Source organism: Triturus cristatus, chromosome 4_2 (assembly GCF_964204655.1).
Source record: "Triturus cristatus chromosome 4_2, aTriCri1.1, whole genome shotgun sequence".
In the NCBI taxonomy this organism is placed as follows: Eukaryota; Metazoa; Chordata; class Amphibia; order Caudata; family Salamandridae; genus Triturus; species Triturus cristatus.
This window is the reverse complement of record NC_140586.1, coordinates 189,402,361-189,419,007: the sequence shown is the minus strand read 5'-3', so window position 1 is coordinate 189,419,007 and position 16,647 is coordinate 189,402,361. Positions and strand designations below refer to the sequence as shown.

General features: G+C 42.8%; 2 protein-coding genes across 11 annotated transcripts in view; one reads left to right on the top strand and one right to left on the bottom strand.

Annotated features, from left to right (window-relative positions):
- The window catches only part of CENPM (centromere protein M), a 461,530-nt gene that overhangs the window by 45,460 nt on the left and 399,423 nt on the right, over window positions 1-16,647 (top strand). The window lies entirely within an intron of this gene.
- The window catches only part of SEPTIN3 (septin 3), an 84,349-nt gene that overhangs the window by 6,433 nt on the left and 61,269 nt on the right, over window positions 1-16,647 (bottom strand). For 3 of the 4 annotated variants that reach the window (XM_085601079.1, XM_085601076.1, XM_085601078.1), the window contains 5 exons: window positions 10,710-10,847; window positions 8,639-8,756; window positions 5,031-5,126; window positions 1,982-2,081; window positions 1,624-1,675 (listed from right to left, as the gene is read on the bottom strand). In XM_085601079.1, coding sequence (XP_085457205.1) covers window positions 1,624-1,675; window positions 1,982-2,081; window positions 5,031-5,126; window positions 8,639-8,756; window positions 10,710-10,847 — 504 coding nt within the window. The remainder of the gene's footprint in view (window positions 1-1,623; window positions 1,676-1,981; window positions 2,082-5,030; window positions 5,127-8,638; window positions 8,757-10,709; window positions 10,848-16,647) is intronic. The other variant, XM_085601077.1, reaches the window with a different exon arrangement.

The window sequence follows — 16,647 nt, the reverse complement described above, 5'->3', positions numbered from 1 at the left end:
ATTTCTTTTGATTCCGACAGAAAAAGTAAGGTATTATTTTGCATGGCTGCTTTTAAGTGGGTTGGAGGTCCCGCTGACTGCTTTTCTGAAATAAAGCAAATTAAATTTAGAAAATTCTGCCTTCAGATTGCTTCATTTGTCTGCATTTAAAAACGCCATTTAATTTCTACATATATTATTTAATTATGTATGCTCAAAATGTATTCCAAGATGCTCACACCTGGGCGGCACTGTTCTAATGTTTATGCTTTCTTTGAAGGTTCCTATAACGCAGAACTTGGATTATAGGTCTATTATTTTCCTTTATTCACCGTCTAATCTGGCACCATCATCGTGAGAGGGCAGCTGATCAAGTCCTTTATTCTAGACCCTACCTGGGACAATTTTTGGGAGGGACTCATGAGAATATGTGTTATTTTTTGCCTGAACTGGTGCCATCTTTGTGTGTGGGCATCAGGACATTTACGTTGTTCTATAGTTTGCCTGATGCCGTCTTTGTGATGGTAGTTGAGTATGTGTGCTATTTAATACCTGAGTTGAGTGCCATCTTTGTGAGAGTTTTGAGTTATCTGTAGCCCCCTAGTTATTTGCACAGAAGCTTACCATGCTGAGTTTATTCACCGGTAGAAAACGTGATCTTTATTGATAGCGACCTCCTTCTATTGTGTTTTTTCTCTTGACTGTTTTTGCTTTACAGCAGATGTAGTCATCAGTCACGAAGCACAAATTACATTTGTCACAATTCGCATAAACCCTACTATATTAAAATGCACAAGGCAGGATTCCATCAGCAAACCATATTGAATGTTTACGAATTCATGGACGGAGGCTTGTAAGGAACATAAGACCTCCACCCCTCCATTTGCATAAGCACAATGTTGACAATGCAGCCATCGTGTCTTAAAGGGACAGAAGCTGCCATTTTAAAATAAAAAGGCATGATGCAAAAGAACTGATGACTGCTCCCCCAATGCCAGCAGCCCAAATCCTCAAAGTGAAAGCTGTCCTACACGGACATCTTCACCTCTGAGTATAGATGCCAGCTTTTTGAGGGATTTAGTCAATGGTTGCAGTCACAATAAGGATTGCAAACCATTGATAACAACCCTCGCAATTTGCATTGAATAAGATGGGTGGCTCCTTCATTTTTTGCGAAATTGCAAGGAATTACATTGCAGATGCTGCAATTCATAAACCAATTTGCAATCACAGAGTACCTTTAACATTGCAATACATTGCAACTGAGGAGTGTACGCTGTACTAGTAGACTGTGCAAGGTTATGCACTGTAGGCTTTGTGAGTGCACAAAAGCGTTGTACATGAGGCCCTGTGGACTGAAACTCGTGGTTCATCCCGGGCTTGCGTAGGTATGCGTCCTTATGACCTCCCGTCCTTCCACCCAAGAGCTATAGAAGTGTAGAGTGAGCACCCAGTTTATGGGGAAGGAAACCACCTCAATCAATTCCATAGGCAATCGTGTAGCATGCTGCTACCTATAGAGTCAATCAGCTACGCAGAGAGGGCCAACCACTGGGACTGTGAATGCAGTTGAGTGTTCAAATAAGCTGAGCTGCTCGAAGACGCAGCACAAATTTGTAGACCTAGGTATATTTTGGAACTCACCTGATGACAAAGTCCCGCAGCAGTGCAAACTCGCAGTGTGCCAAATTTTCCACTGAAATTGGAAATGAGATTACAAATTAGATCGAACAATATAGGCACCTGTGACGTCATAAGCATGCAACTGATCGTAGGAGGACAACAGGGACAGGACGGAAGTATATTGGCAAGGCTGTTTGAGGTTCCCAGGGTTGTAATAGCAGGGGTACTTCAGGTGAGGCTTGAGGCGCACTGACAGAGCTGTGTGTGGGACCCAATGGTGTAATAGCAGGGGTATTTCAGGTCAACCTTGAGGGGCACTGGCAGGAATGTGTGTAAGACCCAATTCTAAAATAGAAGAGGGGTGGTACTAGCCTCTTACCTTCGATAACTCCCCAGGGGGTCCTTCGGCCTAAGACCCTCTTCCCATTCACTTGGAACTCCTTGTCACTCCCTACCACAGCGAAGGGCATACTGTCCTGCTGGAGACAGAAGAAGGATCCACATCAGTAACAGGTGTGTGCCCCTGGCAGCCCACCCTGGGATAGACCCCGCAGATAGATAGTTAATACCGACTACACAGTACAGGCGCAATTCATACAATGCACACTTATCAATGGTAACAAACTTTCGTTCATACATTTTTGGTGCTCTGTCATAGTATGGACCCCAGGCTGAGCTCCATTTGCCTTTTTCTTTGAGGAAGCCATCCGCCTACCATTGAGGCAACACTAGCTGGCCCTAAACTGGGGACGGGTTCCGGCCCTCCCTACAGTCGCTCTGCTCGAACTCTTGATTCCCGAGTAGATGGTCTTCTTGCATCTATAGCATTCTGGAATTTCTAGTGGGCGCCAGAAAACACAGCCCAAGACTGCGGTGCAGGAGCAAGAAGTTGACATATTTGCTAGGATCCTGCCCATGGACAATAAAGTCTAACCTTTTCTTTTGGAGTCATTTAAGATCTGGAATAGAGTAAGTCCAGCCTTAAATCAAAAATAAGCTTATTGTTCAGCAGTTTATGCCAAAACAATCAAAACAATGACATTTACAACACAAAATGTAAAAATTATCTGGATTCATGAAAACTTTAAACAACCCGGACACAATCAATAAAATGCAACTGTCTGTGCATCAACCATTTGATTTAATTTAATCTAGTCTAGAAACTATGTAAAAATGTAAGTGCAAATGCAAAACAAATGTCCTACAGCACACTATTAAAACCAATTTCTATTGAGCAGAGCAATCATTGGATCTTACGAAACATACTAACTATCAAACCCGTGCCTTGTTGCAGATACCAAAGTGTGAATCTACTAGTTACCTTCTCAGTGCAAATATACCTTTTGGAAATTGTTACAGTCTGTCGATAAAAAAAGCTGTCAGAAAAAATATGTGGCAGCCTCAAATCTTCTTTGCTTCCACTCCGCCAAACCTACAATGAATTACTTGGTCCATCCTCCACAGGGCTCATTAAGGGCTGGTCTTCTGCTGCATATTTTTACTGAACAGACCGTTATGATGACCAACGCAGACACAGACAGGAAAAATGAGCAATAGCCCCTACACGCATGGAGGAATCTCTATGCTCATCAGGGCCATTGCTTATATCTCTTGCAGAAATAAACACACCAGATGCAAGCAAGAGAGCATGGACACAATCATTATGAGAAAAAGATGGAGATGGATAGGACACACCATCAGAAAAGAACAAGACTCCATCAAAGGAACGGCTCTCCACTGGACCCCAGAAGGCAAACAGAAGAGAGGCAGGGTAAAGATCACCTGGAGGTAAACTATGAAAACAGAAATGAAACTTGCCCTAGAAAGACAGAGGTGGAGGCATAACGGGTAGTAAGTAAGTAAAAAGGAAACCCCCGCTAACATCTGTGCTTTTTTCTAAAAACAACAATTATCGTAGGCAGACTGCCATGACACTGTGGGATGCCTGGAATTACAGTATTGGTAACAGTGCTTCCACTACAGGGATTGGAAGCACTTCATCAAAACAATCATTGGTAACACTGCAGGGATCTATAATTCTGAGGGGGGCAATGGTGAAAGCTTTTAACACAAGAGCAGGGTGCCAGGCTACCCACAGGTGTAAGTGATCACGTAAATCACATCCTTTACCAAGTGCCTGATAGAATCAATTGTACAATTAGCATGTGCAAGACCTAGTCTTTGGTGACCGTTGGGGCATTCCCAAATATGAAGACGGAATGTCCTACCAGGCAATTACGTCATCAAACATCATGCGTCCCTTGAGAATTCCCATAGAAGCCCATGTTCTGGTGTGAACCTGGGCTTCTATTGGAATTCTGCGGCATATTATCAAGCCCATTATCGCCGCTTTAGCGGCAGTTTTCTGCCGCTAAAGCGGCGATAATTTTAACGCCGGGCTTGATAATATGCCCCTTAGAGTCTAGGACAGTGTTTCCCAAACTTTGGGTCGGAACCCACTGGTGGGTCCTGAGCAGATTTCTGGTGGATCGTGAAAGTCAGAGCAATAAGAGGCCTGTATATATCCTGTCACATTTGCTGTGCTTCAAAGACAGGTGTTTCTCAATTCCCCTCAGTTTGCAGTCAGAAGAAATGTGGAGTAAAATATATTACTATCTTGCTGAGGTACAGAGAATATGTAAGGAACGTCTGTAGGTTGTCATTTTTTGTAGCACCCAACAAATTATTAGTGCCTGTAAATGAACTGTGAACATTCAGCCGTTAGGAAAGCAAAAATGAAGCACATATTTTTGTAATTCTGAAGAGTGTTACAGGTAAAGATCTTAATAGGATCAAAGCAAATAAAAACACTTTACTTGATAAAGCACAAATGATAATTAAAAATCCGATTTCCGCACATTATTATTTGTGCGCAATGTAGTCCTTTCAGTAAAACTGTATATTGTGCAAATGTAGTGGCCATTTCAATGGAAAATGTGTTGTGTGCAAATGATAGTGTGCTGCCACACGATACTTTAGTAACATTTATAAAATCGCCCGCCTCGTGTCCATTGAAGCTAGGTAGGTTACGAAAGTTTGACATTCTAAAAAGTTGGTTGTGGTTCTAAAAGGTTTGGGAAGCACTGGTGAATAACAGAGCCACCATGAAGTTAACATTATTGCTTCCTCGTATGTGGGAGGTCTCGCATGGCTGCCTCCACTGTACCCCCACATGCTGGAGTGATAAGTTCCCCAATATGTGGTGATATCCTAAAAGCTGTAGCAGTTGTCCCCGCTTTGAGATGCTGTTTAACAGAGCGGAAGTCTGGTCCTACGCACCCTATCCTAATGGATAAGGATAGGCCTCTTGTTCCCCTACCCACTACCCTTTTTCTTCCCTGCCAGCCCAGCCCTCTCAGACCCTCTTCATGCCCAGATTTTGGGGTGGTTATTGTTTACAGTACTTTAATAATTGCTTCTTGACCCACTCTGATCTTGTCATTCTCCGACTTGTCCTCCTGGTCTTCATCAAACTCTTTTTGGGGGTAGAACTCGATCCCATTCACTTCCAGCTCCTTCCGCACCTGGGAGGGCAAAAGAGGACATAGAGGTAAGAATACAAGCGACAGAGGACAGGGGTCAGAGGATGAACCGCCAGAGAGAGAGGCCCAGCTAGAGGGTGATGGGGTGAGAGAGGTAGCCACAGGGTGCAAGGTGTTGCAGTAAGGGGCCAAACTGCAGGGGTGAGAGATGAAACAGTAAAATACTGAGTCAACTCCCCGAATTCTGGGAAACCAAGACAAGGGTCGGAGACCAAGCTACAGGGATGAGAGGCAGATCATATAATGCCACAGTGTGAAACAAACCAATGAGGTGAGAGCCTGTCAGTAAAAACCCTAGTGAGGGGTAATAAGGAGGGACCTGGAAACTGACCTCCTAGCGCTAAATCTGTGCTGGTGGTAGCAAGTGGTCGGTACTGGCACTTTCTTGGGGACCAGGACTTATTATTTAGTAATAGACTTTGACACAGAGCAATTAAGAAAGGGAGAAAAGGGAGAAGGAAAGAGACAATGAAACATTGAAAAATGGTGTCAAAGGGACGAAACCCAACCTGTGAGAGTGAGGTAAAGAGACAAGAAGTGTATGATGGTGAAAAAAGAAGCATGAGTTAGAATCAAAACTAGACAGCCTTGTAATTCGGCAACCCCCCACAAAATTCAAAGTAAGAACAGTGAAGCATCCAGAAGCACATACACTAGACAATTGAAAACATGGCAATTTCAAAAACAACTACATCATCTCACGTCCCTGGGATAGAACAGGGAAAAACAATTTCCCCTTCAAGTTCAATCTTCATCTTGCAACCCACAGAAAGGGAACAACCCAACCTGCAAACTACCTTCTATATGCTGGTAAGCAAAAAAGAGCTCACCAATGGTTTGCCTGGTTATTATATAGTTACGTCAGTTCATATATAACATTTCTGGCCCACATAAATTGTAATAACAATTCTCAACTGTTGGCAGCCAGCTGTAACTTACTTCTCTTACACTTACATAAGGCATATCTACTGTGGGGCTTCCCCATTACCAGTACTGTACTAGTCAATAAACCAGCCGTGATCAAATGAACAGGCATGGAATATCTTAAGAGATCTGTCTCTTCCTGCTGGTCCTTTGGAGAACTTCGAGCTAGTCCAACACTGCAAATCCAAGTAACTATACACTAGGGCCACATCTTTACATGTGACATTCAGATATCGGCTGAAGCCCATCCCAGCAGAACATTGCCATCTCAGGACCAAAATTATAAACAAAACTTCAGATTGGACAGCCATAGATGGAAACCAGCTAAGTCGACTATGATCATATGAAATACCATAAAGGGACCTGCAGGGCTGGTCATCGCTTCCAGCATACTGAAAACTATAAACTGTGCATCTGACTCTCACAGCTTATTATTCACCAGACTGCTAAGCGATGTACCCCAGGATATGATAACCACACCTAGTGGTCATCATGCATGACATGAAAACACTTCCCATATAGGATCACAAAACAAAGACAACAACCTTTCAATCACACACCCTATATAGCATAGCTTGCTGTCCATGTAGGCAAGCGCGTCAGTGTCCCAAATAGGGGTAGTAAGCACTGTATAAATTTTGTAATATAACACAATACAATACTTCTCTCCCTAAGGTGACAATTCTTTAATATCTGGACGCTACTGATATCTCTCCATTGAGCTGTGCATGTAACTACACTGAATCCAAGGGCTCCTTCGTGGCATGGTTCTAGATATACCCACAATTTTGCTTGACCTCGGGTTATCCTTTGTAAGTCATCTCTATGGAACAATCAAGCCTCACTTTAAACGTGTCTCAAGAATTAGTATGATTTTAGCTAAAGCAAGAAATCAGTGTAACTAGGTATTCCTAACATGTGATAACAATTTTTTCAAGCACAGAGAAAGGTACTGGAAAACATTTTAGATAAGTTTGAATTAACTCTGGAAATGTTAGAACTGTTTCTTCTGTCTTAATCTCTTCCAGGCTAAACCATCCTCTTCATTCTCCACACAGCTCAGATATAATGCCTCTCTGCCCATTACTGCATAATGCATCAACACATGTAGAAAATGAATTTTGTAATGTATTCCCTTCAATCTGTTCTGCATCAACCACTACCATATCAACATATCTCAGCTGCTGGGATTATTCCAAGGCCATCTTCAGAGCATTTGTCAGTAAAACATTTAAAGGCTTCATAGTGCCAGCAACAAGGAACACAATTTCTTCATTCCAAACGGCGTTTTTCTACATCCCTTTAGCTTTAATGCTATTTTAGAATAAATTTATATTTTGTTTTGCCAATCATGGACAAAATATATGTATATCAGGATGTTTCATAAAGTAAGGTATTATCTATATAGGTCATTGTCTAATATGTAAAACATTAAGTGCCAGAACCCTCATCAGGAGGCCACTTCACCCATTGCTCCTGCCAGCACCGCCAACGACAGAACCAAAACAACTACTAAACATCACTGCCTACAAATGTAACAATTTAGACTATTCTAGGCCCCCAAAGCTTTAAGAATGGCTTGAGAGGGAAGTATTAGTCAACTGTTGTAACTGTTGTTGTGTTCATTTCTAATTTATAGAAACAGTGCCACCATGTGGCAGACTATCATAAGTGCCGGTGTTGACAATTAAGTGCAGGTGTTGAGTACCGGAAACTACCGACTCAAATTAAGCACTGATATATGTACATTCCTTTATTAATAATTACTTTTATACTAATGAAGATAAAACTGCAGGCACCTCAAGGATTTTTATTTCTGTGAAAATATGATGTGATAAGGGTTTCAAGTAGAGCAGGAAGCTTGTGTTTGAGAGCTAGATATCTTTGTCAATTTACTGTTTTTATTTAGCACTGATGCTGTCCAGGGACATCTTCAAAGTGCTTTACCAGGTGTAAAAACAGAGGTTTACAGTCGCTCTAGAGGTCGGGTCATTGCAAACTCAGAGGCCGCATCTTCTGGTGGAAGCTCAAAGCTTCAGGGGACAGTGAGCTCTACTGATGTCTGAGAGCTGTTGGTACAAATGTGTTTTCGGAAATGTCTAAATCTAAGAAAGTCTGCTTCAAGGCACATTGGTACAGGGTGCTCAAGAAGGAGGAACCTTGTAAGCCTGATGTTGGATCTCTCTGGGTGGGTGGACTGCTGATTTTGGCAGGTGAATTTGGGTATCTAGTCAGGCAGTTTCGCTTCACATGGATGGAGAGATGGGATTGTTCTCAACTGTGGAGGGTCTATATATGAAACACTGTTTCCTGAAATGAACCTGTTGTTTGGACAGAAATCAGTGGAAGGACATCAGTGTAGGTGTCATATAACTGGTGTGCTTCAGACTAAGGCAGGGGCAACAGGAGTGAATTTGCCTTCCTTGATTCAGTCAGTGTTACCTAAGAGGGAGTTACCATGTTGAAAATGCAATGTGGTTGAGCATTTCTCTCAGTCAGAGCATCCCTACAGAGGCAACAACTAACATGGGGCCATAATCACCCCCAAACTAGCAGCTGCATATCCTCACCCTCTGTTTGAATTCCATTTTCTCCTCCAGGGTCATTGTGTCTGCCTTGGCAATAACCGGGATGATGTTCACCACTTTGCTCAGGTGTTTCATGAACTCCAAGTCGAGGGGTCGCAGGCTGCACATGGAGAAAGAAGAAGGTTAGCGTGGACCCTCGTCTTTTCCATCAACCCATCCTCAGTATGGCAGCTCCTCACCTATTTATTCGTTCTTATCTTACAGTCACCTCTCACTAACTTAGCATCCTCGAGTTGAATGGGCACCGCCAGTGTTTGAGCAACACCAGAGGCAGTGGTACCGGTGTTACAGAAATATTGTGCCCAGGATCATATAACACTATATAAAAGTTGATGATATCATCCTAGATTAATATAATATCTGCCACGTCACCTATCGCTACATCGAAAATGCAAGTCTAATTATTATTCTTAACTCCATAACTACTTGCCTAGACTTTCTTTGAGTTGATTTGATTAGGTCAATGTAGTAGATGCAATATTTTTGTCATGCATACGAAATAATGGGGTATACAATGCCAAGCCATATGTTTATAGTGGTGGTTGGGGTACATAGATTAAGGATTCCTTTAAGGTATACATAGTAATGGAGGTGGTGGAATGTATGTATGGTGTCATGTAATAGAAGTACAGGGGCATCGGAAATAGGATCCATATTTATTTGTGTAGTGGTCTGTAAGCGATACATAATGGTGACAACAATGGTAGGTATGCACAGAGTCCTGTAAATAAAAATGCAATGGTATCAGCGGTGGAATGTGTAAGAATGACAACTTAGTAGAAAGCACAAATCCACAATTTTGTCATGGCACTTTGTGCGTATAGTGTTGTGTAAATGATGTATGCTGGTGTCTGTATGTATATAATTGCTATAAAATGGTATCAGATGTGGTATGCATTTAAATTGTGCTGTGAGTGACATTCAATGGTAGTATGAAGTTGTGTGTGTTTTTTGTAGGAGATTTATAAAAATGGCAGCAGTGGAATGCATGGACAGTGTTCAGAATGATATATTTAGTGGTGGTATAAGTGGGAGGAGTGTATAGGGCCCTATAACATTGACATATAACATATGCCATATAGCAGAGGCAGATGATGAGTATGTGTGCAGTGTCCTATAAAGGATATCTTAGAATTGCAGAAGTGTGATGTCCTTATATAATCCTAAAAGTGATATATAATTGTGGTAGAGTGGGTTGTGTGTGTACCTATATAGTGTGTTTTATATTAGTGAAGATATATAATATATCTGGTATATATAGTATTCGTTGTAATGATGGTATAAGTGGCATTTATGCATACTTTCCTTTAAATGATAATTTGAGTCGTCTTGAAGTGGGCTGTGTCCCATATTGTCCTGTAAGTGATACACAGAGGCGGATAGTAGTAGAGAGTGCGTATGGTGTCCTGTACTTAATGTATACTAGTGGCTACAATAGCATATGCCATAAATCTATATGGTGTTTGTACAAAATATCAAAGAAATACAATATATTGTATCAGGAATATCGATGGCAAAAATATTCTAAAGGTAAGTTTCTATGGAAATGCAAAGTTTTACTATACTTAACTCCACATATATGTACCTTGACAATATATATATATATATATATATATATATATATATATATATATATATATATATATATATTCCAGCTCCCCACAACACATAGAATGGACCAGCACTTACGTTAGTTGGATCTTATTTTAGATTTATTGGCGAAAAAACTCAGAAAACAAACGCGTTTCAGCAATCCTGCCCATGTTCAAGCTACATAGGTGTGGAGTTAAGAATAGTAAATCTATACTTACCTTATTGATATTTTGGTCCTCAATATTTTCGACACAATAGTCTGTCCTCATGACATTTTTGCAATCGATATTCTATCAGACATCCATACGGTAATGATACAGAATGGTGAAAGGGGTGTGATGCCCTTACATAGTCCTGCAATGGAGATGCTGTGTTTATAGTGGTGGGTTAGTGATTTTTCTATAGGAGCAGTAGCTGCTGGGTAGGTTTATAGTGCTCCATATGAGATTGTAATACTTACGAATGTCCAGTGGGTGATATGAAGTACAGACAGCAGTGTACTCGGGTGTCTGGAATTCGCTTTTTCCGTGCAATATTCACCTCTTCTTTCAGAAATTTTTCGTATTGCTCATTGATAAATTTTTCTATGGGTTCCCAGCTGAGAGGAGGGAAAAAAGACTGTGTGATCAGTGAGTGGGCTAGAAGGCTTAATAGAAAGATGAAAAGAGGTAACATAACTACATAGTCAGGGCAAATGTGTAAGAAATAAGAAAATGACTCACCTTTGGTAACAATATTTCTGATGATACATAGTCTTCCTGCTATTCCCTCACCTCATGAACACTGCTTCCAGGCTTCAGACTAATCTGGAAAATGATTCCCCAGCAATGGCCCTCCAGCGATGCCAGGTGGCGCCACATGGGTCCAGTCCTGGCTCTATCTCTGGACACAATAGCACCAGAGTATATTAGGCACCAACCAACGCGCTGGTGTCAGTTCCTGATATTCTTTCTACACCCCATTGAGGCATGCGTAGAGGAAAAGAGTGTGCCATGACAGTAACCAATCCACCAGAGGTCTGCGTACCTTGGGATTATATTAATCATGCCAAAAACTCATTGACGAGGATGAAGGGTAGTGAAATATCTTCAGGGAGATTATACATAAAAAATATTGGGACCTAAGATAGGTCATTTTTTCTTCTGATGGATACATCTTCTTGCAGATTCCTAACCGTATACATGAATTAAAAATGCAGTACCTCCCTGGGAGGTGGGGTTGAGTAGTGCCTGTTAACAAAGGAAATCGTGCAACACAGGTCAGGCAAAGTACCTATAACTGCATGCCTAAGACATGAGGCAGATGCCGGCAAGTGGGCAGCTCTTGAGAGGACCATGGAAGCTGATATGGCCCTGATGAAATAAGCGCAAATGTCCTTCAGAGGCTCTTTCTTGACCAGGGCATAGTATACAAAGGATAACCCAATTCAAAATGGTCCTATTAGTCACCAATTTTCCCCTTTTAGCTCCATTGAAGCACCCAAAAAGCTAGTCATCAACTCTGGCCTGTCATGTGCAGTTGATGCAATATAACACCACATTTCTGAGTTTCATCCTCTGCAAACGTTACCCTTCTTTGGTTGCATTTGGAGGAAGAAGAAGAATCTGTAGCATATGCAACACAAAAACCAATTCAGGTATAAAATATGGGCAGGTCTGAAGAACCAACTTCTCTGGATAGAAAGCTATGAAGGATGTATAAACGTATCAGACCTGGAGTTTGCTGACCCATATGCAGGAGGAATCACCACCAACAAAACTGTTTTCAGTGTAAGTAGTCGAACAAGGCAGCTGTGCATAGGCTTGAACAGAGATGCCATCCAAAAAGTTAGGACAAGGATCAAATCCCACTGAGGAACAATAATGGGGTGGGAAGGATCAAATAAACAAGTCTTTCAAAAACTTGTAGCGACCATCTAAACAGAGCTGGTTGATTAGGCAGATACTTGAAAGCAGACAGAGTCACCAGATAGCCCTTAATTGTCACTACTGTTATGCCCTACTGAATGAGGAACGCAAATCGTAAACATTAGAAAGTTGAGCTTAAAGGGGAGATGCCCTTCAACTCACACTTCTAAACCAACGCATACCAGCAGTCTCCATAGATAGATTTAGTAGTAGGCTTCCTGGCTGCTAAGATGACATCTGCTGCTTCATCGGGAAATCAAAAAGACTAACTAACACCGCTCAATCTTTACATATGTATTAGCAGAGTCTGGGAGTTGGAGTGGAGGACCTGACCAGCATGCTTCAAAAGCAGCTTGCGAGGATTTGGATGTATTGTATAGTATAGTTATGAAACCTTACAGTGTAATACACTCCCAAAAATTGTCTTGGTTTCAGTCAGGCTCATTTGGAAACCCTTAGCTCAACCCTGGGTAGCTGTGGGTTCAAGAAACAAGGCTTAAACAAAGAAACTAATGTAAATCATTTAGAAGCAGTGAACAACAAAATATGAAAGTCACTAAAGAAATTTTTAGAGTCCAAGATGAACAGAATCCACCAGAGGGTTCCAGAGATATAGCTTTTTAAAGTAAATGTAAATCTCAATACTTTTAGACACAACGGCAAACAAGAATTGGTAACCGTAAAGTTCCGAAACTCAAACAGTTTGAAAGAGTTGTATTGGGCTACTCTGGCCTGACTAGGCCAACCAAATCCGGCAGGGAGAAGGTCAGGTCGCCACTAAGGAGTATGTTGACAGTTACCTGCCCATCAAGCGTTCTGCAGTCCCGTTCTGAACTTTACACCACAATCGCCATAGACTTTAACAGAGTGGCTCTGATGCTCTGGATGCAGGCGATGGAGGATGCTCAAGGATGCCCTGGTTGCTGTGCGGTCGCAGGGGGTGTCCTTGTGGTTACTCCTCAGTCCACGGGTCAAGTGAGTTGACTTTGGCCACAGAGGTCGGGGTCCCTCAAAGTTTTCTTTGAGCCAGGAGAAGGCCAGCTGCTGCTGGGCTATTGGTCTCCGTCCACAGCGGGTCCAGCGGTGTCCTTTGGTGGAAGCTAGTGTCCCATTTGGGCGACCAATCTGGGTTCAGATGATACACTTGGTTCTGACAGACACAGGTACAACTTTTGGTCATTGAGGATCAGTCTCTCGGGGCGCCCAACGACGGTCACTAGTCAATGGGCTACCAGCATCCCTCCCACCCTGTGACAACTTCTGGCTAGGGTGTACTATTCTGCCCACTCCCAAGATGTCTGAATCCTTCCTTGGATGTTAGGAGCTTGGTAGCCCACCCTACAAGTGTGGCTACCTATGGGCTACACACCTACAGGAAAACCGGTTTGGGCACTGGTTTCACCTCTCTATTCTCCCTGCCAGCCTGTCTACCTGAACAAAGGGGCAAACCCTCAGAAGTGATCGCCATTTGTCCACCAAAAGAGGCTTCACCTTTGAAACTTGCCTTTTGGGCCAGCACCCTGAGTGGCATCCAGCAAGGGGGAGATAACACCTCCCTCTGTAGCAGGCTGTCATTGTTCCTAAGCTTTGGAGTCATTCAAACGATTCCCCAGGAGTGCAAAAAACAGTACGGTGGCCAGCAACTGTGTGATGCCACTGGACAACTGGGCTACAGAGTGTCAACTTTCTAAAAGTTGCTTTTCTTTAAAAGGGACATTAAATTCGACTTGGAAATCAAGTCAGGTTTTAATACCACAATTAATTTGATATCTTGATGTACCCATTTTAGTAGTCCCATTCAGAAGTTAGCTTGGCTGAAGTGGCAGCCGGTAACTCTGCGTTAGCCTACAGCCTGCGTTAGCAACAATTTGGGTGTGTTACTGTTTCGGGGATTGGGTCCCCCCTAGAACCTCTTAGCAAGTTCTGTGACCACTTCCTCCGCCCCTTGGTGAAGAAAATACCGTCATACCTACAGGACACCAGAGACGTGCTTAACTTATTAGCTGATACTACTACAAGCGGAGACATCGATCTCCTGATGACTTTGGATGTGGAAGCTCTCTACACAAATATTCCTCAAACAGAGACACTCAGGGCTATAGAAGAACTCCTCCTGAAAGAAGACTGGACGTCCAACACCCCAGTATCTTTCATAATGGAATGCGCCACCATAGCCATGCGCGAGAACTTCTTCCAATTCAAGGATCATTCTACCATCAGACCCAAGGAACTTCTATGGGCAGTACATTCGCGCCGAGCCTGGCCTGCCTCTATGTCGCGGAATTTGAACGCCTCTACATAACAGACAATAACATCTTTGCCAGTAACGTCATCCTCTGGAAACGTTATATTGACGACATCCTCATTCTATGGAAAGGAGACATCGAGACATGTGACAGGTTCTTCACATGGGTCAACTCCTTGGACACCTATTTAAAGCTTACTCGGTCAATTTCCCCCACCGAAATTCACTTCCTTGACCTTACCATCACACTACGAGATGGCAATCTCTCTATTCACACCTACGAAAAACCAACTGACCGGAACAGTCTACTCCAGTACGAAAGCCATCATCCCAAAGCCCTGAGGGACAACTTGCCCTTTGGTCATTTCCTGCGCCTCCGCTTGAACTGTGACACAACCAGTGACTACAAAAAGGAGGCCGTTACTTTAAGCACTAATCTCAGAGCACGGAATTACCCTGACACTATCATCAAAAGATCGAGTAAAAGAGCTCTCAATAACAATCGAGAAGCCCTTTTAGAATCCAAAGTAAAGAAGATGGAAGAGATACTAACATGTGTGACTACCTACACATCAGCATCAAAAAAAGTACAGAGAATTATCTCAAAGAACTGGAAGATTCTCACTACAGGTGAACTATTATTACCAAAACCAAGGTTTGCAAACAAACGCACTGGCAACCTTTGCGACATCCTGGTACATACCCGTCCAAAAACCTTCAAACCAGTTTCACAAGGTACCCTATGGGGGACTTCACCTGTACGAGGACGCCATCCCTGTGGTGACTGTGGAGTATGCAGCCTCACAAAAGCAACAAAGGAACTCACCCTAGAAGAAGGAAAAGTCTGGACTCAAAAAAGCCATACTAACTGTAATTCAAAAAACTGCGTCTACCTGATTACATGTCCTTGCCATCTGAGATATATTGGTATGACCACACGCCCCGTAAAAACAAGAATCATGGAAAATCGAAGTAATATATGATGTGGCAGATCCACCACTAAAATGAGCACCCACTATATCTCGCACCAACATGGACCTAACGAATTACAATGGACAGTACTCGAAAGCAACCCAACCTGGTCACATCAGAAACTTTCCGAAACTGAACAGAGATGGATTTTCCGTCTCTCCATACAAGAGAGGGGCCTTAACGATGATATCCCGTGGACAGAAATGATTTAACACTTACTTAATTGTGATTACACTCTTATAGACACCTAACCATTTACATCGACTTCAAGATATACTGAATTTCCCTCACCATTCTCAGCCGTTACCTACAGTATGACAGCCTCCCCAAGAGAGGTCTCTGATGCTCTTGTGGATACCATACCATGGACCGAACCCTATCTTACGTGAAAACATTTTTTATGTCCATCTTCCCTGTCTCCCCCACACCGGTAAATACCCTCTACCTTATAAGATTACCATTTATCCGCTCCCAAATCTGACCTTAGAGACCTGTCTACTTAGACTCTTATCAAGTGCCCTTTACGTCTGCTTATTTCACTTTTTTATATTCATTTATCCTTCCCTATTTCTGCCCCTGTTTATATCCCTATGGGTAGCACTTTTACTATTTGTGATGTCCTTCGCTACCAGACACAGACCCGTTTAGACTCCCTATGGAGTCTTTCTACACTAGGTCAGGCAACTTTCCCGTGACAAAATGGCGGCCCCCTGACGAAGTCTCGCGCAACTTCGTCGCTGCTTCCTGGTTTTATACCCGGAGGAAACACTAAGGCGGTAATATCCAGGTGAAGACGAGACTCTCAGGTTTCAATGCAAACCGTGCACCTATACACGGGTAAGTTTGACAGACTCTCTGCATACTTTCCCTCCCCCCCCCTCTCGATCCTTGGAGCCTCACTACGTCCTCCCTTACTTTTTGTCACTGTTGGCCACCGCATGCTGGCATATACCGCGACCGACTTAGTATTGAACTGCATGCCGACTCGACTCCACTGTCACCGTAACATGCACCTTTCCTTCGCCGCGTGGTACAGTGCGCGATTAGGCATGCACGCCTGGTTCCCGCGCACTACAATAGATCCAGTCCTGACTGTTCCCTTTAAGCACACAGGCTATCTATTAACTCTTATACCACACACGGCATTTAATGAAAATTGAATTTATATGTGGCAATGTACGGCTACCTAACCGCACCTTGGTGTTAGCCTTCGATCTTTTACACGTATGCCCGATTACAAACGCACTATACGTTATGTGCATACTGCAGACTCT